At 36.8% G+C, this 25,935-nt stretch overlaps 1 protein-coding gene and 1 long non-coding RNA gene across 4 annotated transcripts in view; one reads left to right on the top strand and one right to left on the bottom strand.

The window, feature by feature from the left end:
• The window catches only part of LOC108606410, an 81,573-nt gene that overhangs the window by 19,147 nt on the left and 36,491 nt on the right, over window positions 1-25,935 (top strand). Inside the window, exon 3 of the long non-coding RNA XR_001915450.1 lies at window positions 10,096-10,135. This is a non-coding gene — a long non-coding RNA (uncharacterized LOC108606410). The remainder of the gene's footprint in view (window positions 1-10,095; window positions 10,136-25,935) is intronic.
• LOC108606402 (neuropilin and tolloid-like protein 2) overlaps window positions 1-25,935 on the bottom strand; it is a 67,467-nt gene that overhangs the window by 15,575 nt on the left and 25,957 nt on the right. For all 3 annotated transcript variants that reach the window (XR_004458927.1, XM_033294538.1, XM_033294539.1), the window contains exons 3-9: window positions 14,619-14,930; window positions 11,341-11,426; window positions 10,476-10,805; window positions 10,291-10,388; window positions 7,981-8,123; window positions 7,238-7,347; window positions 4,946-5,077 (exon numbers count right to left, since the gene is read on the bottom strand). Coding sequence is in view for 2 of the 3 variants with exons in the window: in XM_033294538.1 (XP_033150429.1) it covers window positions 4,946-5,077; window positions 7,238-7,347; window positions 7,981-8,123; window positions 10,291-10,388; window positions 10,476-10,805; window positions 11,341-11,426; window positions 14,619-14,930 (1,211 nt within the window). In the remaining variant the exon portion in view is untranslated. The remainder of the gene's footprint in view (window positions 1-4,945; window positions 5,078-7,237; window positions 7,348-7,980; window positions 8,124-10,290; window positions 10,389-10,475; window positions 10,806-11,340; window positions 11,427-14,618; window positions 14,931-25,935) is intronic.

Below are 25,935 nucleotides of genomic sequence, written 5' to 3'. Positions count from 1 at the left end.
ATGTGCATATGTGTATGAGTGTGTGTGTTTGTTTGTATTTTGTGGTTGTTACCAAAATTGCTTGCAGTTATGTCAAGCGCAATATGCAGAAAGACATTTTCCCGAACCAAGACACACACACACACACAGAGAGAGAGAGAGAGAGGTGCGTTTAATGCTCTGCACCCTAAAAGAGATACAAAGTTCAAAGACTACAGAGGCTTGAGCGATTTTAGCTAAACTTACTTGCAGCTCTACTATAACTTTTGAAATATAACAAAATAGCTAAAAGCAAACAGCAAGTGCAATTAGAACTTGAAACTTTATTTCATCATGGACATGTTATTAAGACAAAAATCTCTTACGTTATGTTTATTTATTTCAAATGAAATGTGCGCAATATTCTCTCATATTGCATTTCTTCGAATTTTGTTAAAAGTTTCTCATTTATTTGAATTTTCAACAACAATTTTCATTAGTTCGATGCCCAGCGGCAGCAATAACATTCAGTCAAGCAGTGCACACAGTCAATCAGTGCAGCCAAGCCAATTGCAATTGCACTGCTCGATCAAGCGCACGTATCAAAAGCTGCTTGATCTGAAGTTAACTCAAGCAGTGCAGTCAAGCCAATTTGCAATTGCACTGCACGATCAAGCGCACGTGTCAAAAGCTGCTTGATTTGAAGAATTTGCTGCTGTGCTGATTTAATTTATTATAAGCATAAACTATTATTTTACCGTCTACTTGCTGCATTTTTGTTACAGCTGCTGCATATTTTTATATGTATGTAATTTTATTGTATTGCTGCTAATGCTTATAAATAGTTTAAAATAAATTGAAAGCTTGAATTTTATATATAAAATGCTAAGTAAAGTTGATTGTGCAACTTTTTATATGCAATTATTACAGCTAGAAATTTTTCATCAATCGATTTAAGTATCAATTAGCCTAGAAAAATAACTAAGCTGCTTTTGTTTCAAACTCAACAGTTTTGAATAAGTTCAAGCGACTCTCGCAGCTGTAAAATTATGCGTAGCAATTGTGCGCGTTACGCTGCTTATCTCAGCATATGTATGTGTGTGTGTGTGTGTGTGTAGCTTGTAGATATTTTTGGCTGCAAGTACATGCTAAAATCTAAGTGGCAAGTGAACTTGTTTTCTTTTTTTTTTTGGCAGCAAGAAAATTGCATAAAGTCTACAAAACATAAAGAAAGAGCGTCAAGTTTAAGGGGTTATGTAAATACAACACACACACACACACACACACATACATGGAATTTTATTTTACACACATACATACATTTCCTTTATCTTTTTCATGTTTATTACGTTTTTTTTTCTGCTGATTTGCGCTTTGGTATATTTTTATTTTTTTTATTCGCTTTGCTTTTGGCCGTCATTTAGTGTGGTATAACGGCATATTAAAGTGGCCTGGGCGCTGCGGCAAAGCCATTTGCTTGTGGCCAACAGCCATTCACCTACTGCTGCAGAAAGAGAGAGAGAGAGAGAGAGAGAGAGCGAGCGAGCGATAGAGAAACAGAGATAGAGCGAGCGCGCGTCTTATCGATCCAGACACTGAATGATTTCATCAAATGCGCTGACGTTGAATTGATTTGATTTGATTTGATGTGCGCTTTGTGCAAATTTATCTGCTGCAGTTTCATAAATGCGAACGGCAAATAAAAACACAGAACAACAAAAACACAAAAAAAAAAAAAAGAATTGATAATAAAGTAAGACAGCAAAGGCAGCAAAGGAGAAATCATAACTGCTGCGAGCAATTGTCTCGCATTTCCCGTTTGTTTGTTTGTGCCTGAGCAAAAAAAAAAATGAAAATAAAGCTGCCTGGCGACACAGGCGTGGGCGTGGCAGCAACACCCACACAGCCGCCTACACTCAATAAAAGGTGAGCTCTAAACACTTGAACCTAAGCCAAGCACTGGAGGCGTTAATCAGATTGCAGCCACACACACACACACACACACACACATATGTGTATGTATGTGTGTGTGTGCGCGCTTATTGAAGCTTACATAGTCAGCGGCTTTTTTACAATTTGCTTTTTAGCGCTTGAGCTCAATTCACAAAGAAATGTGCCACGCCCACTGAATAGCGCTGCTGCTGTTTTTTGTTGTTATTTGGGCTGCCAAATGATTGTCATTATGAAAATTATAAAAACTCTCACATAACGAGGCATTGACAATTGATGCGAATACTCGTGCTTGATTGCCATTTAATTGTGTAGCCCTGGGCATTGAAGGCGTGCCCATTGCTAATGAAAGACGCTGCATATGGCGCTTATATGTTCTATATGTGCATGAAATTCAATATATTTGTAATACTATAAAGTTTTAATCGCACTAGTTAACTGACTGCATTTGCTGTTGCCAGTTTTCGTTTGCTGCAAGTCACACAAAACAACTGCAAGCTTTAAATTTTAAGCTAAAACTTAACAAATTAACAGTAAACGAATATTGAAATTTGATAACAAGTCAAGCAAAGGTTTATTTTGAGCAGTTGAGTTGCTAATGAGCTCTAACAAATGAAGATATTAATAATAAGCAATAATATTAAAAAAGAAAGAAAGATATTAATAATAAGACTTTATTTTAGCATTTATTATAGCTATAAATCTACAATCGAAGTCAGCGTCTGCCTAATATTCAAAAATTTAAAGCTAAACTGCTTGATTGTTTGGCTAATAATATATAGAGACTATAATAAAAGAATTTAGTAAGGAATTTGTTAGTGTTTTTAATTTAAGCTATTGCTCAAATACTAGACAAAATGACAGGAGTAATTAAATACAAAAATTATTGCATAAAAATTAGAAACAATATAAATAATTTAAAAAAAAAACGAAGCTATTGCTGCTGTTAATAAAGCACAGCAACAAATAAAATAAAAAATTAAATTAAAATAAATTTCATAGCTGCATATTTGCTAATTGGCTTTGAATTTCAATTATATTTATTTAACACTCCCAATCTATAAGTTTATCAAATCTAAAAACAAAAACATACTTTTAAATAATTTTTAAATTTAATTTTAAATATTTTTTGTAATCCTTTTCTTAAAACTTATTATTTCTTAAAACTCTTATTAAAACGGTTATGGCGCCAATGTAATGCAAATTTGAGAAGTTCTATAAAATCAAATAAGCCCAATATTTCCTGTGGAATAATAAATAAATATATGCTTTGCTTTTTTTTTTAGTTAATATTTTCAATGCTGACAATTTGCACAACTTCAATTCAAGTTGCTGCTTGTGCCAGTTTATAAAAATAGTTGTAGTGGGGTGTGGCGTGGGGTGGGCGAGCGTTAACACATTAGTAAAAGAATAATGCAATGTTGCGTGATGGGAATGTTGTCGCCTTGTCAATGATGCCAAAAGGCTTCAAGCCCAGTGCCAGTGCCAGTGCCAGTGCCAGTTCCAAGTTCTCAGTTGGCTGGAAGGAATTTAATAGACGCAGTCGCTTGTTGTCTGCGTGGCTTGGAATGCTTTTTGCCAATAGCTATCTTTTGCGTGTTGTAACTGACATGTAAAAATGCAAAGCAGTCAGACACACACACACACACTGAGTCACACATACATGCGTATGTAATGTGTGTAACTGTAATTTGTCAAAAGGTGTTTATCAGCGGCTGCTAGTTTTTGTTTAATCAAGCAGCAAAGCATTTGTTGTTTCGCGCTGCCACGCCCACAAATCACACAACCACACACACAGAGACGAGCAGAGCGACACACGCGCTTAATTAACTTGGCTTGTTGTCGTCGCTCAATGCTCGATGCTACCAGATCCAAACATAATGACAGCCTATGCTTGTCTCAACTTGAAGTGTGCACTCATACGTTTTATCTTCAGTGCTCTTTGTGTGTGTATGTGTGTGTGTGTGTGTGTGTGTGTGTGGCCACTGGGGAGTCCATGGCAACTGCTGACGTTGCCAATAAAATGCCTGCGCCTGGGCAGCTTAGCAAGAAACGAATAACGCGTTTGCGTTCATAAATTGTAATTACAAATCACAACCAGCAGCAGCAGCAGCAGCAGCAGCAATCGATTGTGTGCTTGTCGACCACGTGACATATGCGCAATATTATGCTTGACACTTACAGTTAGTGCATTGTTCATGCTTTTGTTTATGAATTTTATTAAATTGCTGCCTTTGCTTTGCTGTAATTAGCAAAGTTTTCGCTTTGTCTTTCAAATCTCTCGCAAGACGGGCGCGCAGTTAAATTTTGGTAACGTTTTCGCTACGCTTAGATAATGCGCATATAATGTTGGCAATTAAAGCTCTCATCTTAATGTGGCTAATTTCAGTAAACTGAACTGCAAAAACCCCAAAAACCTCGAACAAAAGGCAACGAGCGCAAAAATCATAGCATACATTCAAGCGCACACAAAAAATACAAACACACAAACAGGCGAACACACACACAGACACAGACACACAGCTGAAAGGCAATTTGAGCATATTTTATTTTATTTCACATCATTTAATATTTGGTTACATTGTGCTGAGCAAATTTGGTCAGCTGCAATTTTTAGAGCTGCAACAACAATTGTATGCGCATGTTTGTGTTTGTTTCTATGTGTGTGTGTGTGTGTGCGTGTGTTACAACAATTTATGGCTACTAATTGGCCAACAGTTGCTGAATGCGAAGCCATTGTGCGCACTAAACTACAAACTATGCTATAGACTAGTCTAAAAGCAGCTTTCAGCTCTAGTTTAAAACAGACGTATACGTAATATTCTTATGAGCGGGAGTAAGAAAGAGCAAGAGCGAAACAGTGCCAAAGTGTTGTAGTTGTTGTTGTTTGTTTGTTGGTTGTGAAGTGCCAAAGCAAGTTGCAAGTGTCGCTAGCGACGCATTTTGGCTTGCGGGGGGGTTCACAGTGAGCGGGTGAGAGCGAGTAGTGGTGGGTGGGTGGGTTGCTATAAACTATAAACTAATTGTAACTACTTACGCGTATTATCTTCTGATCCCGTATTATCTTGCGTATGCAGTTGACTATAAAAGTTATGACCATGCCGCCCAGTATAAGTCCAAATACAACGATTATAATAACCATATGATCCGATTGTCCGCTTGACGTTGTCTGCAATATATACAAATATTTATGTATTAGCAATTTACAATTACAATAAATCCACAGCAATTAGCGTAAATTAGTTTGCAGCGCTAAGCTCTGTCAACAGCGAATTTAATGTGCAGCTAATTAAATAAACATAACTTGTGCATGCGCTTGATTGAGCATTTGGGCCATCACGAATGAAGTGGCAACGTTAAGGACACACAACAAATTTGTTAAATAAAACAATACCCAATGCCCATGCAACAAAACAATTTCAATTTGGCAACAATTTTCAATAAATATTCATGCCATATATATTAATTTCAAAAGCTGCACATTTATTTATTATAATCGTCATAATCGTTAACATTTGCCGCATTCTGTTTCGCTATAAATTATCGAAGCCAATAAATTTCAGCAAATTCGAATTTCAATTAAACGCATTTTTGAGCGAGTTAGCAAGTTAAAAAAGCTATTTATATAATCTATACTATAGCGTTAAAATTTTAGTACAAATGTTAAGCTTCACTCTTAAAAAAAAAATAAATTAATTTTTGTTAGCACTTTGGGCATTTTAAAACAATTGCAAAGCAATAAACTTGCCAACAAATAATTATAATTCTCGCTTTATTTAATCAAATTTAATGCTGCTCAATTATTAATTGAAAAATTGTATTTTGTTTAGCGTTTTGTAAATTTAAAACATTTTTATGTAAGCCAATTTTGCAACATTTAAATTATAATTGATTTAACTTAAAAAATGTCTATAAATTTATTTAAAATCATTGAAAACAAAGCACAAACAATTCTTTGAATATTATAGCTAAGTCAAGCTTTAAATGAAATCTCTTAAAAGTTTTGTTGAGCGTATTAAATATTTATGCATAGCTTTGATCAATATTTATAAGCTTAGCAGTCTTACAGCTTTTTTTTTTATTTTATTTTAATGCTGCAAATGTTAAGCTGTAAGCTTAAAGTCTTGAATGCTGAGCACTTTGTAAGGCAAAGTCGTTAAGTGTGCAACTTTCATGTTGTTTGTTATATATATTTTTTGCTGTTTGCTGTTTGTTGCTTATTTTTAGCTGTGGTTAGCCTTTGTTGCTGCAGCTGAGCAATTAGTTGGGGCTTTTACGATGGCCAACAGAATTTACTGCTAAAGTATATAGAAATTGTTGTCGCTATTTTATGTGAGATTATTTTTATTAGTTGTGCTGTTTAACTAGCTAATTATGCAGTAAGTAGCTCTGACTTTATCAAATCGAATAATCTGGGGAGCAGCAACAACAACAACAACAACAACAACAACTCAACTGAACTGAAAGGGGCTAAGCTGTAATGCGAGCCACAACTTGGGCAAACAAAACTTATTTTGGCCAACTCTTGCTGCCAGCTTTGTCACCAGTATATGCGACAGCCAAAAAGCCGCCCAAGTGCAGCGCACAGTGGGCAGTACCAGCTACTTTTGTGGGCATGAACCAAGCAAACATTTTGATTTAAAATATTAAATTTTAGCTGCTACATTGCGTATAAAATATGAGCAAATTTCGAGGAATTCATATTATGGCAATATTTGCAGAGCTTTGGGTGTTAGTTACTGGAATTTAGTTTAGAATTTTAGTTTAGCTTTCGGGCATAAGCAATTTAGACAGCTTAGCATTAAAAACAAATAATTAGCTTTAATTTTATTGCGCAATTCGCTTGCATTTCAAAATATTTTATACTCATACCAATGCTAGCTTAACAATTAATATTTTAATAAATTTATGAATGCGTTAAACTTGCTTGGCATACAATTTTAACTACATTTGCAGCCTAAATTGCCCATAGTGCTGAGTGCTCGCACGCTTATAATTAGATGCATGTGGCAAGCTCTCTGGCCTACATAATAATGGCAACAGCATGTGTGGCATATAAATTTATGCGCATACAGTAAACACTCAATAAAGGCAAAAAGTTACTTAAATAGAAAAAATTTAGTTAAATTGGTAAAGTTTTTTATTAGCGCTGAGCTAAATTGATGCTTATTTTTTTTTTCGTTATATTCATAAAAATAAAATTGTAGCATAGAAATTTTTAGGCAAAGCAGTTGCTTATATAAAATGTTTACTGTATATGAGCAAACAACACACATGTGTGTCTGTCTCGTTCTCTATTGCGCTCTCTCTCTTACTGTTTGTCACTTACCTGACACTTTTCTTCGTCCCAGCGAAATTTACAATTGTCTAGCGAATTACAGCGTAATTCATTTGATATGCAAGTCGCGTCCAGGCAATCGTATTCGTCTTCAGTGCAGGCTATATGTGTGTGTGTGTTTAAATAGCAGAAAATCGCATTAAATTAACAACAAGAAAATAAGTAAGCTTGACAAGTCGTTATCTAAACATATAAATCGCGCAAAAAATTCAACTCTAATTGCAACTCTGCTGAGCTCTGGCAACGTCTGTGTGTGTGTGTGTGTGTGTGTGTGTGTGTTGGCTTTGTGGCTAGCCCAAAAGCCGCTCATGGCAATGGCCAAAAGCACAAAACTTTGACTGCTGACAAAAGAGTGCTTAGCCTTAAGGACAGACAGAAGGACAAACGAACGGACGGACGAACGAACGAGCAGTCGCTTTGTCTAGGCCTGTGACTGTAACTGTAACTGTGACTGGGCAAGCAAATAGTTAGTTAGGTAAGACAGCTACATAGACAGTTGTTGAGGCGACACTGACAATGACAATGATGACAAGGCGTTGCGCCATTGTTGCCCCCAGGGAGGGGGTGCGGCGACTATGTTTTCATTGCTGCTGCTTTTTTGTCGACAGAGCTTAGCCTTGTTGCCTGCCATTGTTCGTCCGTGTGCCTTTTACAGTTTTAAATCTGTGGGCAGCAAACAACAAAAATTTGCTGCATTTAACGCAGACGCGCCCAAAATGGCCGCCCATACTTACTTCCCGATTCGCGTTCCCGGAATGCCGTGTAGAGCACGGCGAATGACGAATTAATCGCACTCTGCTCCGCATAGAATCGCATGTGCAAAACATTCGATTCCGAGGTGATGCTCTCGCCTGCGGAGCCGCAAAAGTTTTTCATTCTGCAAAAGTGACAAGAAAAAAGAACAACAAAATCAACACTTAAATACAGCCAGCCAAAAAATACGTTTTCTTTTTTGTATGCTAAATGGGCATACGAGTTTTTTTTATACACTTTGAAATTTTTGTAAAAAATGGAAAAAGGGTATCATCAAGTTGTGCAGGCAGAAGGAGGCGTGGCAGACCCCACAAAGTATATATATTGTTGAGTCGATGTAGCCATGTCCGTGTGTCCGCCCCGTCCGACTGTATGAGTGCGTGTTTCTCAGCAACTATAAGAGCTAGAGCAACCAAATTTGGTATGTAGGTGCTTCTATATTCAGGACACTATGCTTTTATTTTATTTTTTTTAATTTCTTCCCCCCTCACTCGCAAATCGAAAAAAAAGATATAAGGCAGTACAAAAATCTGAAATAAATTACAAAACTGCTTAGTCATGCTTTCCACCGATTGTGATTTCAGAACGATCGGATAAATAGTTTAGAAATTATTTACATTTCAATTTTCTATATAGACAGCGGGGTGCATGTCTAGTCAAAGTGTATCTAAAAGTTGGTTGCGCCCAACTTTAGTTTGTCCACTTGTTTTTCATTGCTATTTGGTGCTGCTTTTTGGGGCTGACTTAAATTAGAGTCGACGCTATTTTTAAGCCGCTGCCAATTGTTCAAAATTTAACAATAGCTGACTTTATATTTAACAAAAAAAAAAAAATTGCTGCGCTCAGTAATTAAATTATTTAAATGCAACACGCGTGCAAATGAAAAGTTGAAAGTACCCAAATGGCATTTTTTAGTATGAAAAATTATTTTTTATATTTTGTTAAATTCAAAGTTGAGTTTTATATATTTTGTGTTAATAAATAAATTGAATGAATTTAATTTGTGTGCGCAGCAGCTTAGCAATAGTCATTGCTAAAATAAATAATAAATTTATATATAACTTTGATATGAATAATTATAATATAATCAGTTATAAATTAAAATAAAATGTTGCTTAGTAAATTTTATAAGCAGCATTTGCTATTAAAAGCAACTTGGAATTTAGCTAATTTATTTATATTTATATAAATTCACATGCATATTAAAGAAATTCTGTGACTTTAATTAATTTGCTACATGAAACGTTTCAAAGCTGCATTCTGAGCTATGCTGCAGCATTAAATGAATAAATGAAACCAGAATTTGCAACAGGACGACGGCCTAGGACAGTTGACAGCGGCTGAATTGATCACTTTGCTGAGATTGGTTGGCACACAGGTTGACAAGTTTGCTGCACGGCTGAGTTGCTGCCGCAGTTGCTGCTGCTGCTGCATAGTGAATGGCAAATGGCGAATGGCGAATGGCACGCGTGCTAAATTGCTACAAAGAAAGTTGAAAACTGGTAACGGAGAGTGAAATCAAAGGCGGCAGCAAATCAATGAGCATGACCGACTAGATGGAGCGCAGCAGTCAATCACTTTGAGTGTTGCACCACCCACCGCCCACCGCCCACAATACGCACAAAAGCTGCGGCCGGCCACAGCAACAAGTGAAAATGCGTTGAAAGGATGTGCTCGACTGATAAAAGAAAGATAAAGAAAAGTAACAGCAGCAGCGGCAGCAGTAGCAGCAGCAGCAGCTCTGTTTATGTGGCTGGCTGGGTGGGGGCTCGGGTCGGAGCTCGCAAGACAATTGAAAATGTGCGACGTTGCCGCCAACTTCCGTTTCTTGCCGTTTCGTTCCGTTTCGCTCGGCTTACAATTTACTTTGGCCGGTAATAAATTGAAATTTTGCCGTGCACGCTTTGATCTTTACAATGTTTTATAGCTATGCGCCTCAATTCACATTGCGGCGTATTTGTTAAGCGGAAATTGGTTTGGCAGCAGCAGCAGCAGCAGCCATGGGCGTCACTGAGAGGGGGGCTAGCAGTTGTACTAGATATTATAATTAATATGCATATTTTAAATTTAAATTCTAATGCTTTGTTTATTTTCAGCATATAATCGATTTATCTATCGATAGCATTTAATTTGGTGGTGAGTAGCAGTTCTTTTAATTAATCGATAGCTGCTGATAAACATTTTATTAAAGTTTGCGTTAAGTTTAACAAATGCAATATAAATCGAAAATAAATATAAAAAATGCTCGCCCCCCCCACACTATGTTACGCCCATGGGGGCTCAGCACTTACCTCAACGGGATGACTGTTTGCTCTGGAAATATATCCAGAAAGTTTGTTTCACAATCATTTGGTTTGTCCAGATGAAAGTCCAGGAATTTCAGAAATATCTGCAATTGCAAATAAATAAGTAAAAAAAAAATTGCAATTGGTAACGCGCTGGGGCTCGTCGCGCGGCTCGGCTCGGCTCGGCTCACCTTCCAATTGTCCTTGACTTGAATGCGCCAAATGCAGTCGAGCGCAATCTTGTCGCGCTTGACCTGCTCGCGTATATCGGCGGGCACATCGGTGGAGTTGATGATGCCCTCGTAGCCATCGCGCTCAATGGTGCAATTGAGGTCCGTGCTGGGCGCCTCGCGATTGCGGTCGAGGAACTCATAGACGGCCGAGAAGCCGGTGTACTCGATGGTGTCGTCCGAGTGGAAATGCAGCCACAGATAGCGCTCCTTTGAGGTGATTTCCGGCGGGAAATCCGTGCCGCAATATTTGCCAATCTGGTTCGAGAATCCGTATTGCCCATCGCGTATCTAATGATGATGATGATGCGCCAAGTGGAGCGTGAAAATTGAAAAATTGTAAATTGGTAAAAATCATTTGAGAATTGCTAGCAAAACAAATACGTCAAAGCGATTGCCGTTGCGTTCGGCAGGCAAATCTAACAAAACAAAAAAAGAAAAATACAAAACCAGTTACATTTTCCGCTGCGCAGCTTGTTGCATGCGAAAATTGCGTATACGTGACGTGCAACGCGCTTTTCAATTAGAAAATGCGCAATTTCTAAAGCAACAAAAAAGCGCGCGAATAGTCAAAAGACTGCAGCTCGTCGGTGGGAAAAACAATTTGTAAAGTTTGCTACTTTTTTTTGCTGTTGCTGTTGCTTGTTTTTGTTTTTGTTTTTGCTTTTGCTTTTGTTTTGTTTGCTTGACAAGTTTTGTTAAACTTTTGCTTTGGCTGGCAAACAAAGTTGCGCTTCCAATGTCTGTTGGCTTTGATGACACTATTGTCACATATATATGCGCACATAATTGTTGTTGTTGTTGTTGTTTGGTGTGTCGCACTTACTTCGAGAAAATCAAATTTGCACTCCTCCTTGGCTTCAATGTTGAACGAGTTGCGAAAGTCCAGGCGTATGATTTGACCCTTTGGCGCTGCAAATAGAAACGTCAACAGGTTGAATAGATATTGAACAGGCAGCAAAAGCAACAAAAGCTTTAGCCTGGCTCAGAGCAGCAGAGCACAAATAGCTGATTAACAAAGCTATGCGCTCACATTGAGTGGCACCATACACAAAGCGTGACTACGACAGCAATCAGACACACACACACACACACACACACACTAACACACACTTACAGCCGCATGGGCTTTGTTGGCAAAAAGCAACGCTCAGTTGGTTTACAGCAATCGCTTTGACTAGCCCACATTACATTAATGCAACTGTAATCAAAGAGCGTACAACACACAGAGACAGACTCACACAGACACACACACATACGTATGCATACAAAGTTGACAATAAAGCAAATAAATCAAATATGCTATGACAATTATAAATTCTTCTACATTTTTTTTATTACTTTTATGATTTTTTTTTTTTTATCAAAAAAAAAATATGCAACTAAAATTTTTAAATTCCAGATAGTAAATAATTGAATTGCAACAATATAAAAAAGTCTATATAAAAATAAGTATTATTTGTATTAATTTGAAATTGATTTAATTTACTTAATAAACGTTTTAGTTCAAGCTAAAAATTGTTTAAGCGATTTCGATCGTCTGCACTGTCTGAGCTGCGATCAGCGACTGATCTGATCGCTTGAGAAAACAGTCACAACCACCCACTGTCAACTTTCAATGCATGGAGCGCTAATGAGCGATTGTCTGAGCGAATAAGCGATGAGCGCTGTATTATTGACGCTCAGCTGAAGCGACGCTCAGTTGCTCAGTCGCTTGCTAGTCGCTCACTGCATTGAGCGACGTTCTCGGCGTAGATGACTGAGCGTCTGGTTTGCGAGCGATATGACCAGTCGCTCAAAGTTTTTTACTTATTTATTCTTTGCTTTCAATTCCATTGAACTTCAACATATAAAAATAAATATTTCAAATTAAAAATGTCACACACAAGAAAAAAACACTTAATACTCAACTTTGAGCATACTCAAAGCTGTTGTAATTCGCCAAATTCAATTAAATATATTGGATTATGTTTATTGTTCTAGCAATTTTCAGCTTTTGAATTGAGTTTGATTGTCAATTGCAAAATTCGCACACACACATCAAATGAGCTGCGATTTCTGCTTTTAGCCATGCATACAATTAGCCAACTGCTGCAGCTTTTTATTGGCATAGAATTTGCACAAATTAAAGAGCAACTTACTACAAAAAAAATGCAAAAAAACAGTTGTAAAATTGAAATGTAAATTTATTAATGCTAGGCATGTTGTATTTACAAATGGGAAATAAACCTGCATTAATTTTAGCAGCACTGATTGTCGAGCATATGCTGCTTATCTCTCGCTCTCTCTCTCTCTCTTTCTCTCTCTCTTTCTCTCTCTCTTTCTCTATTGCTGTGCAAACAGCAATGTACGCCAGTTGCAGATAAATAAATATACATAATAATAATTCTGGCATTTAGCTGTGCTCAAGCAGTCAAGAGTCAAGAGTCACAAGTCAAGTGGGCCTGCGGCAAAGTGCGGCAGGTGGAGCTGTCACACACACACACACACACACACACATACACATGCGTATTGATATGCAAATAAGCCTGCCACTAACCAATAACAAGGCGGGCTAGCCTATTGAGCTAGCTATCTATGCAGCTGTCTAACTGTCTGTTTATCATATGTTAAAGCGAGAGCGCGCGTTGCACAGAGGGGCAAGCTGCAAGTAAGAAACTAACATTTCTAAATTCCAAGTAGTAACAAACTGACTGTGAGTCTGCAAATATTGCTGTTTAAAAAAGTTTTTTTCGCTTGTAAATTATTTAATTGCAGCTACAATTCATTCTATATAAAAATCAGTATTATTTCTAATTTAAATTACAAAAAGCTGAATGTCAAAACTAAACGTTTATAAACTTTTAAAAATTAAAAAAAGCTTCAAATTGAATATATATTATTATTTAGAGTAAGCAGCTGTATTATTTATAGCTTCAATTTTTTCAAGTTTTTAAATAAATGCAGAAAGTTTCCTTTAACTATAATAATATTTTTTCAAAAATTTTATTGCTTATAATTTTTATGATTTTTTGAAAATTACTATTTTGTATGAAAAGTGACTTATTTTTTCTTTCTTTTCATACAAAACTTTTCTGAAGTCATTCCATTAAAAAATCGTAAAAAAAATATTAGTAAAATGATTATTGAACATTTTTTTTTTCAATTACTATTAATATAAATAGGGGCAACTTTTTGCATCCCAATATTTTTTTTTTTAAATCTAGAAAAAAATTTCAAAACAAAAGATAAAACTTTTTAGTGCGTACTTAATGGGTTAAGACAAATTGAAGACCTTTCCATTGATACCAATATGTCAATAACAAATGTCAATAACAAACCTTCAACTTTAGTTTTGTCAAATTACTTTTGCATACTTGTGTAGATTGCATAAAAATGCCTTAACAACGCTACTCAACAAAATTAAAGTTTTGCCATTATTGGCAATTTAATGTGAGAATCTGCTAGTTCATATATAAAGCAAAATTCATGCAATCGAATACAATTAAAAATTATTATAATTTAAAATTTTTTAAGTTTAATAAACGCAACTTAAATACAGAAATTAAGTTTAAGCTCTAAGCTAAGCTAAGCTATAAGTAAATTTTAAAAATTACAATTTTTTATTTGATATGAGTGTGCGCTTTGGTCCCACTGTGCGCTGCTTGCATATGGCAAGTCAATTTCATTGCATGCGCTTGGATTTTGCCATTTTTGTCTTAACTGACATATGTATGATTTAGCCAACAAAAGCGTCCACGCCCATACCGCACCGCCCCCAGTTGCTAAGGCAGTGAAGCGAATTGAGCGCAAATACGCCCCAATAGCAATTTGAAACCCATTTGCTGCCACATCTCAAATATATGCGAACGCTTTTAATGCAGCCAGGCGATTTAGTCTTGACTGACTGACTGACTGACTCACTCACTCACTGACTGACTGACTGACTGACAATGTCAACACAATGCGCTCAAGCGCTGCTTTGGCTAAGTCTTGGCAATTATTTGCAGTAGTTGCGCTCGCGGGCTATAGAAACTTTTACGAGCTTTGATTCTAAGCCACAGACAAAAGCAGCAGCGGAAGCTAACTTGGCCCTGTGGCTGCGCCTTTGACTTCAACACTCACCAGTTATGACGCGTGTGCAGTTGATATTCTTGGGATAGAGATTGGGATACTCGGGACTGTAGAGTTCGTTCTTGTTGGGATCGCCCTCGACGAATAGACGACAGCGGTCCACTTCATCCTCCGCCTCCGCCTCGCGCGGCAGTCGCGCCAAGCTTAAGCGCTCGCCAGCATTTCGTTGATGATCATAGCGCGCTATATCGAATGCTTGGCTGCTGTTGACGACCACGCCCACTTGCACGCCTTTGATCAGCGGCCTTTCTACTGCTGCTGCTGCTGTAGCGCTGCTGTTCATTGTAATGACGCTGACGTCAGCTGCAAGCATAAGAAAGTAATACATATATATTTATACTTTTGCTATATTATGCTAATAATAATCATGAGCATTACAATTTATGCGCAAATCGCGTTGCCTTTTTCATAATGCGCATAACTTTGCAATGCGGCGGCAGCTCTAGAGAAAATATTTGCGGCAAAGGACGAAAAAGTTTACGCACTTGTTACGCTCAGGTGAGCACAGCATGCAAAAAAAAAAAAGAAAAAAAATAAAAATTCTACGCGGAGTTTTGCTCGCAAAAGTAGGCAATGCAAATTTTATACACAAGCAGCCAAACTCACCCACCACACCCCCCAGCAACAGTCCCCACCCCAAATTCGCCCATTGCGTATGCACAGTCATGTGCGTATGTATGCGTACATATTTAGTAAGTGCAACTGCAACTGCAGCGGTAACTGTAACTTGTTGTTAAGTAGCCCTGCAGCTTACACACTCACACACACACACACACATACGCGCATACACGCAACTGCTTTCAGTTCTTTAATTGCCATAGCTCGAATTCTTTCTTACAACAAATTGCAGGCTGAGCTTCATCTGCAATATGCAGGCAGCAATTAACCTTGAGTAACCTTCAGCTGTTGCAATTTCAATTACGCTAATCAATGCAATTATTTTGAAAATATTTTCATTATAAATAATTGTAAAATTATGTAAAAATGCTTAAGCTACAGTAAAGATTCTATATAAGCTAAATTATCTATTTTTATTTTTGCTGCAATTGCTCAGATCGTTCAAAAAGTAATATAAGTAGTATATGGAATACTTGTAGTATTAATTTATATTTAATATATTTAATTCTTTTTTTTCCATGTAAAAATGTTTAAACAATAAATACTATATAAATGGCTTATATAGAATATTTGTGCTAATTGTAAATAATTTCAAATTATGTTTTGAAAGCTGTCAGCTTATTTTTAAATAATGTTATATATTTATATAAAAAAAAATGAAAGCAGTCAGCTTATTTTAGTTTTTTTTTTCAATTATTTTGCATTACTTAAATAAACTTGTAGCTCCTAATTTCTTGTACAGCTTGTTCAAGCAAAGCTCAGCACATCGCATACATATGCGATATATAACGCATACTTATGCATATAAAGATAAAGCAGCATTCTCTATGCTTCATTTCAAAATTAAATTGATTTTTGCTAAATATATATGATAATAGCTAAATTATGTATAGAAATATTTGCATTAGCAAATCTCATTGAATATTAATTCAAACTAATTTGAAATTTAAAAACAAAGCGTAAGCAGCTTCAAACCCAAAAGACTGTTGTAAAGCTCAAGATGTTAAGCTAAAGCTGTGGCCCGAAATAAACAAACAAACTCAAGCGTATTTAGCTTGATTGTACTTTAGTTTAAATCCAAGTATTTGTTCAAATGAAGCGCAAACTAAAACCTTGAATTGTAGTTCATGCAAATGAGATTATGAATTAAAAGTTGAGCAAGAGCTGAAGCTGCAGCTGCAGCTTTAAAAATGATTTTGCCTATATACAGTTGGTATATATATGCTTAAGTTAATGCAGTAGATTATCGATTAAGCAGTTGCTACGAAAGTAAACACACTCAAGCTTGAGTCTTTGCTTTTGAGTGTGTGCAAAAGTTTGAATTAACTACGTAAACGTTTTATGAGGCATGCAGCATTAAAAACGCGCATGTGTGTGTGTGTGTGGCTAATGATGCTGCAACAAATTGTTTAAATGCTGCAATTTGGCATAAATATTTATGATAAATATAATTAAATTTAATTTCAATGAACGCCAATAAATATGGCAATTAAAATTTGCATTATTTATGCAGCGCAGCGCAGCGCAGCTTATGGCCAATAGCATAAGACTCTGTAGCTCATAAATATTTAATAGCCTCTAAGCCTCAAAGGCAACAGACAGTAAGTCAAGTCTGTTGGCCTGGCCTAACTATTTGTTTATAGTTTAATAAATCAAGCGGCTTTAATTGGGCAATTAAACAGGCAGCAGCTTTTAAGGCAGAGAATTGAGTTTTGAAGTTTGCGCATTTTATTTGCCACGCCCACTTAACGCAATGTGGCTTTAATTGCGCTTTTAGCGCTTTTGGCGTTGAGTGTTGCGAAATGCGTATTGACACTTGCCTGTCGCTGCTTATTGAATTGCCTGTTCACACCTGGGCATGCCACACAAATGTATTTCGCTTTAGAGTGGGCGGTGGGTGGTGCGACTGTGTCGCATAATTGTAAATTTCACACGCTTAGCTGCCACTTAACACTTGCCCTACTGCCACACACACAGGCTTGCCACATGCCACACACAACGTGTTGTATATACATACAGCGCGGCATTGTCGCGGCCGCGTTATTGCCACAGCAGCAGAAGCGGCAGCGGCAGCGCTGGTGGCAGCTGCGTTTGCTCGCACTTTTGTTTTAGTTGTAATACCCCTTGTCGATTTCGCTGGCGCACATAAGTTTTAACTTTCAACTTTTGGCTTAAGCACACACACACACACACACACATAAACAGTTATGCGCGCATATGTGCGCACGCTTGATTTAGTCTCGCTTTAGTCTCGCTTACTTGCTGTTCATTTATATTCATATTGCATATATGCCGGGGTGACGTGATTGGTGGTGGCGATGCGTCTCGCGATTTCACCGTTTGGTCGTTGCGCCTGCGTGTCCAATCGTGGGGGGGGCCCACCAAAGTAGGCAAAGCGATCTTGAGCGCAACGAGCTCGTATGAGCGCGCTGTCGGAATTATGCGTATAGAGGAAACTAAGCTATACAGAAGTATACAGAAAAAACGGGACATAAGAGACACATAGAAGCGCCCCCCCCCCCCCCCCCCCCCCACCCGCACGCCCGCCCCCCCCAAATCCACCCCATAGTGATACTTGTATATATTTGCACAATGTTGAGACGCCAGCAGCAGAGTGGTACGTGGATGCTGGTGGTTTTCGTGCATTTTAAAGATTCTTCTGGCCATCCTACTCCCAATCCATATAGCTCGCTTAATGCTCTTGTCATCTCGTTTGTATTTGTTTCGACCGCTCAGGTGATCGTACTATTTTTTCTATTTTCTTTGATGCTAGCGTTTTATCGAAATACATGAAACGTGGTTCTGGTGGATTAAGCCCAAGGCAAACAAACACCTCAACTCCTTCGCTTATACTGCATTTAGAAACATGACCCCAAAACTTTTAAAGTTGAGCGCCTCCGCACTACCCATACTTTTCACCAATTACACCTTACAAGACTAAGAGGCATCGCAGCCACGTGCAGCAATCCAGCGTCTCATGAATTTCGATTAAACTTGAACTATTTATAATTACACCCTAAGTATTTATCTCGTGTTTGAATTCCGTCGCTACACTATCGATCGAAACCACTCGAGGACCAGCCGACCTCTCTCCTTTTCGGTATCCTCTATTTTCAGCGATTTTATAAGGACTTTATCCTAATATTCTCATATGCCCTTTATTATAAATATGTCATTTTCCATATTGCCGAATATTAGTCGGGTGTGCCGGAGTGAAAATTTATTAATAAACTAATAACACACAATTATTAAACCGTAGTGTATCAAACCAGGATACTGAAACGAGAAACCACATTTATCACTAAATTGTTGCGCACAATTATATGCTCAATGTGCCCATAATTAACTCATCGCACTCATACATTTATCTAGCACTAAGAAATAAACCACACGTACGACACTAAATCTGATTAATTATTATATTCATTCACCAGTACTTGTAGAATCTAAACGGAGCTGATCAATCTTACAAATGGAAATATACATCATCAAATATATCATTAGCCCCGTAGCGAGCCTAACACCATTTTGTTTGTCCTACTTAAAATTTTTCCTATCCTGAACTCCAACTAGTTGCATATGGAAGATCAGCTGCTTTGCACTTTTCCAAAATGTCCGCCTGCTGGCTGTTTTTTTCAAATCTGTCATCACTTCACTCTGACGGGAATATAACATCCAGCGGTCAACAACACACCATGAAGTGTAGATGCTGTGCTACAGCTATTATATCTCCGCCATAGCTTTATTACTCTCAGTATCCTGCCTTTATATATACAACCATAACAATACATTTTCGACATTCTCCTACCGTCACACCACACATCATATCATATCACCCTAATGCAACACCACGACAACACAACTTAAATGAAAATAGTAATAAGCAAATTTTACACATAAATAAATTGAATAAGTTTATTTCCGCATTGTTTCTCTGTTTTATTTAATGAATTAATGCTGCAATTTATTGTATAATTAATTTTGCAGCTTATATAGAGCTTCAAAGACCACAGACTAATGCAAGTCAACTATATATCACCTGCAGTTGCCAATGCGTTCTTAGTGTAAAGCTGCTCTAGACAAACGATGCTGAAATGTAGAGCATAGCGATTGACACTTCTCTAAATCATATGTATTTCTAAGCAAAGAATCACGTACACCAAAACTCACTTCACACACCCTTCGACAACTCTCTAATATTATTACTATAATGACGCCATGAGATCATCGAAAACTGTGACTGTCCCTAACAAACATGACTGTACTTCCATAGCCTATATTTCGTTAGTCTCTCTAATCTCATAACTCTCTCTTCATTTCTATATTGAATTTAAGCTAAATTTGTTCATCATATGAAAACTGTCCGCACATAATATTGTATTTACTACGCTAAAAATATTTAAGTCGACACTCAATTTGATTGTGATGATTATATTCATTACCGCAACTTCACTGTCTAGATAGCTTCTCCAAGGTATCTCAGTTATAATGAGGAAGCGTAATGTACAACACTGAGTGTGCATGCCCAAACATATAAGATATATCGAGCTTAATGTCACAGTAATGGTCTTTATATATACAAGGTGCAGATACAAATGATGCTGTAAAGGCTCGAATTTTCACACAAATCAGTTTAGTTTATTGAACATTGACTTTAGTTTTGCTTTAAACTAAATAACAACTGCAAAAACTTAAAAACAAATTTGTCCACTATAGTTATACTTTTCCTATTGCCTAGAAAGAACTCAAAAAACAATCTGTTAATGAGCTAATAGTAATTTAATACCTAAAGACAATACATATAAAAAAATAGTACGTACATTAGTTTTTAGAGATTATTTTCAAATATTATGTTATTCAAAAATTATTAATATAGGGCATATAATTATATATATAACAACTGTATATATGAATATCTCAATTTCAATTTCTTTCAGATTTCTACACTTCGCAACAAAATCAGCGCAAAGCGCAAAAAATTGTAACAAATTTAATCAGAACGTTTCAAAAAAAATAAATATATAATATACATATATATATATTTATAGTTGAAGCCTGCTTAAATTTATTTATTTAAGCAATAAACAACAAACTTTGTTAGTTTAGTTATAATATAATTCGTTAGAGCAGCTGCAAAAAACTTGAAAATTTCAAATTTTCAAATTTCATTTCATTTTCTATTAATTTATTATATTTTTAAGTGTGCGCATTTGCTTGAACGCCACTGTAGCCAACTATTGTTGCTTAATAAATAGAAAGGCTGTGTCTGTGCCTTCATTTGCATTTAGAGCTGCAACTTGTGCCTATTTGACAAATTATGTTGAAGAGTGCATATGTTTACGGTTATTTTGCCTTTTAGGGCACAGACTACGGCAACGGCAACGGCTACGGCTACGGCTACGGCTACGGCTACGCTCTATGCAAAGTAAATTTAAACAAGCAAATTCAACTGGCAACTTTTTATGCAATTCCATGCAATGTCTGCAATTGTAATTATGCAACAACAACAGCAACAACAACAGTTGCTGCAATTTACATACAATATATAAATTTGCTAATTGTTGCTGCCAACAATGCCAACTGTTAAACATAAATTAGACGCTAATGTTGTCTACCAACAAGCAAATGCACAGAGACTCACACACACACACACACACACACACACATACAGACAAGTCCTTGTTGTCCTGTAATATGTAAATGGGCATTGTCTGCTGAGCAGCTTAACATAGTTATGCCCCAAATGCGGGCTTAACTTATTAATTTGACATGTTTGGGACACAACAATGCTAGAGAAATTAGCTGAGCAACCTATCATGCTATCATTCCAGCATTTATTGACAACAAACAAACAAACAAAAAGTTCATAAAACAAAGCGCTTAATTAATTGATTGATATGTGATGGGATTTGTGCTGCTAGTTGCTAATTAAATTAAAAGTTGCGCATCTAATGCGCCTAAAAAATCATAACAAATTTTTATGTTAACTTATAGCAATAAAATTCGTTGGCAGCGCCAGAATTAAAGCATTTGGAATTGATTTTATATATATAAATTAGTTATAAATATACGCACAGTTGAGTTAAAAATGTTGCTAGCAACTTGTTGCTAAGCAGACAGCTGCTAATAAAATGTTGCTAACAGCTCTGCTAGCTGCGCTGCCAACGTTACTGTCTTTTATTCAATTCGTCTGCATTGTTTTCGCTTTTGTTTATAGCTTGGCTATATTTTTTAAAATTATATATAAATCTATGCTTAAATCAATTGTAAATTCCTATGCCAAATATAAAAGTTGCAGCCTTAAAATTAATTGAAATTTCAAAAAACCACTAAGGCGTTCCAACTTTTTATTAATCAATTAAACTAGAAAATGTCTAGTCTATAACACTGCCTGTTACTAGAGGCTAGTCTCTAATATTTTCGCTTAGTTGTAGCTAAGTTTATGCTCAAATAATTTGCTGCAAACTTTACGCTTTTGTCTTTACTTTTGTTGCTATTTTTTGCGCCATTATTTGTAACTGGCAACGCATTGCTCAACTGGGTTTGGGGCTGAGCTGTTTGCCCTGCTGTTAGAATGATGACGTTGCTGCCAATATGATGGCTGGGGTGGGTGGGTGTGTGGGTGGTTACAATTTCCAATTACACGCAGAGCGTAGCGTAGACAAATGCAAATAAGTTTGGCAATCTATAAATGTTGCTCAATAAATTGTTTGTTTTTATGCAGCTTAATCTAAGTTGAGTTTATGCTGCAATTGTTTTGTTTATAAGCAAACAATTTGTGAATTGAATCAATGACTCAGCCCAGGCACTGGCACAGGCACAGACATTTGTCAATATGCCACGCGCGTAATATTTGCAAGTGTGCGGTTTATAGACAGGAAGTCGACAAATCAGTCAAGTGTGTCAACTAATATGCGAACATAACTGGCAATACAAATAGCTTCGCTGCTGGCTGGTTGGGGGGGAAGCCAAGTAAGTTCCGTTGCGACAAGAACAATTTTGAAATTGTTAAATTGAAATGAAATGCCTGACAATTGAATTGTGTTGCCCCAACGTCAAATCAGCAGAGCGCAGCGAAGAGCGCGCGCGCTCAGGATGAAAAGCAATGGGCAAGGCGAGGCTACACCGCAACTCAGTGTGGTTATAGTGCATGGCGGTTGATTGGGGTTGAGGTTGGGACATCATCATCATCATCATCATGATGATCTATTAACCCCAGCTGGTGACCAAGTGCGCTGACGACAATGGCAATGACGTTAGCGAGTGACGTTGCCTCCTTCGTCATTTTAATTTGCGTGAAAGTGCAAAAAGATTTCAAAAATTAAATCAGTGAGCACGACAGCCAAAGCCACGCCCCCCTCCGTTACACTGCAATTGAGTGCAGCACAAAGCGTAGTCAAATGAAGCCACACACACACACACACACACACACACACACACACACACACACACAGCAACTAATACAAACTAAATGCGCTTGTTCTGCCCCCCAACTGATTCACTCGCTGTAGCTTAACATGAAAAATTCGATTTATTGCAATGTCTGCAATAACAAATTGACCGCTGCTGTTGCTTTTGGCAGCGTCTAGGCAACAATCTATTGCTATATTTATACATATTCCATGTCAACCCTTTTGTGCGTAAATATTTCATCTACTTGATTGCCTCTCAAATGCCGCACGCACATAAGCAATTGATAATAAATAATGCAAACGCAAACAGCTCAAAGCATAAAGCAAGCTATTTTATTCAAATAAAGCATGACAATCAAATTTATAGATCATCTAAACACAACAGAGTCGCGATTCTGCACTAAAGCAGTTCAAATGCAATGCAAGCAGTGCAAGCGAACAACTGTGCGTATGTTTTTATTTCAGTTCAACAGTTCAATATGCACTTAATTATTAATAATTAAAATTATTAATTAAGCAATTTTATTATATTATTTTTGTATTATTTTATATAAATTTATTACTATATTGCAACTTTAGCTGCGTATAATTTAAATAATTAACTAGCCTACAAATGTTCTATATTTTGTTTGCTAATGCATTTTGCACTGCTAAACACAATAAATTTAATTCAAAACGTTTCTCTGCTTAGAAAATAGAATTTTTTGCATTTTTTTCTGCCTAACTAAACATAGGCAAGCAACTTAAGCTAGCGTTTATTATTATGCCTACAAAACATTTGCAGCTAAAGTATCAGAAATATTTTATTTTATTTAATTGACACAATTTTATTGAGCTGCGCTTCAAATGCCAACAATTTATTTAAGACTACAAATGCAATATGCAAATTTGCAACTAGGCACGTACTAGCTTCAATGCTTTGTCAACAATTGTGCACTGCCAACTTCCAGGCTCAGTCAAAATAAAACTCCGCCCACAATTGTGCGCTGGGCGCAATCGTTCAGTCGCAGCAGCGTGATTTCAGCTTCTTTGCTCAGCACTGTGATCTGCTTGCACTGCTTGCAATTAAACAAGCAGTGAAATGAAGAGAGTCGAGTTGCCAGCATAATAATAATAAATAAAAACAAAATTTAGCTATATATCTATAGCTATGAACTTAAGTGCGTGCCTAAATTATTTTAGCTTTAGCTTTTGCTCTATATTTGTGCCGACTTTTTAATTAAGTACGCAATATGCCTGTAGCCTGCTATAGCTTAATAAAAGGCTTAATAATTAAGCGACTTGCATGAAATGAAAGCAGCATAAATATAAATAAATACATAAATAGATAAAAATAAAGTGAACAATGCGCGCATTCTGCATGAAAGACAATGTCAGTGGCAAAACGCTGGCTGTAGCCTACGTAGGTGTGTCTGTCTGTGTGTGTGTGTGTTGTTGGAGATAATGTCAGTAGAGATACTGGGCTGGACGCATTGTTGGCAACTTACATTAAAAGTGATAGCCAGCAGCGCTCGCGGCGCGCCAATTGAGAAAGCAATCAGAAAAACGCACTGGAGCCTGGCAGACAGGATAAACAGCAGGAATAGCAGCAGCAGCAACAAAACAACAAAGTGAGTGAAAAAAAAAAATATATATATATATATATAGCAGCTGAATGAGCGACAAGCAGCAGCAGCAGTAGCAGAAAAAAAACACAATTTATAATTGAAATCAGTGTCAAGACGACAGCAGCGCAAGAACAACAACAACAACATCAGCTATAAGAAGAAGAAGAAGCAGCAGCAGCAGCAAAGTATAACAAAGCTAATGCGAATGGCAAATGTAAGCTTGGACGACACTTAAGGCACAGCAACAAGAGCTAAAGTTAAACTCAAAATGCGCATGAAAGTAAGCAAAACATACATAGACACAAATTAGCTAATGTTTGAAAAAGAAGCAGAGAGACAAGCATAAAAGCCAATTTGTTAAAGCTGCACTAAGCCTCTGCTGCTGTCGCTGCTGCTACTGCTGCTCTTGTTGCTGCAACATGGCCCCAAGCGCAGCAGGGCAAAACACAAAGTGCAGAACGCAAAATATAGAAATTCGAATAACAAACAAAAATAAGCAGCAGCAGCAGCATAAAACGGCAAAGAGGCAAACGCTGGAGACAACGCGCGCCCGAGGGCAATGGTAATGCGTCCTTTTACAATTGGGTCAACTAACATTTGGAGCAAAGCGACATTACTAACTCTCATGCCATACGCGCTGCACGCTCAGCGCAGTTTAAAGCAACAAGAGTAGCGGCAGCGCTAATAAGTAGGCTATGTAAAATTTGTTGATGCCAAGCAATTGCTCCAGAGCCTGCTGCTGCTACTATGGGCTGCAATTTGCATTAAATTTGAATGCTTAAGTGCATTAAGTTGTGCTTGGCTATTAAGCCAAGTTAAGCAAGAAAATATTTTAAAAAATACTAGCGGTCTTAAACTTATATTAAACTTAATTTTTTGCAGATTTACATTGCAGTTTTTTTTTTTGCATTGCGCGCAGCACGTTCAAAGGTATTTATATATTTAACTGTTATTTATGTTTATAGCTAAGCTAATGTTAAAGTTATATTAATTATTAATCAATTTCGTACAATTTTGCAATTATTTTAATTTTAAATTAATAATTAAATTGAATTGATATTAAATTGATATATAAACTGAAGCTTGAGCAGTTTGTTATAGCTTAATTATTGCTCATATTTGTATTTATTTATATGCAATTATAAGCTAATTGCTAATTTGGTGCTTTTAAAACTGTAAAATAATTGCGATTACAATTGCAAATAATCAAAGATTATTTTGTTGTTTATTACAATAAAACAATTAAAGCTTTACGCTTTTTTCTTCAACTAACTAACTTCAAGCTTATGTTTGTTATTTTCAAAACTAATGCAGCTCAAATTTATTGAAATATAATTTCAAAGATTTGTTTGTTTTCAATTTTCAATTAACTGCAATCTTTTTGCTATAAAAAATGCAAATTGCTCCATAGTACATACCCCTGGCTAAGTGCAACAGCTGTGAGTTGCAGCTAATAATTGAATAATAGCAGCGGCGGCGGCGGCGGCGGCAGCAGCAGCAGGTGGCTTCAACTCCAAGTTGACAGCAAGCGCAACATATGCGCGCACTTAGAGCTCACAATTTAATTAAACAAGTGAGTGAGCTACAGGAGCTGCTAGAGCAAGCAGTCCAAAGGAATGGGACAGGGCAGGGCAGGGCGCACTTCAGAGCAATTGAGATTAATGAATGTAG

The sequence above is a fragment of the Drosophila busckii genome, chromosome X, assembly GCF_011750605.1.
Source record: "Drosophila busckii strain San Diego stock center, stock number 13000-0081.31 chromosome X, ASM1175060v1, whole genome shotgun sequence".
Classification (NCBI taxonomy): Eukaryota; Metazoa; Arthropoda; class Insecta; order Diptera; family Drosophilidae; genus Drosophila; species Drosophila busckii.
Note: the sequence above shows the minus strand (reverse complement) of the source record. Positions and strands in the feature narration are given on the sequence as shown.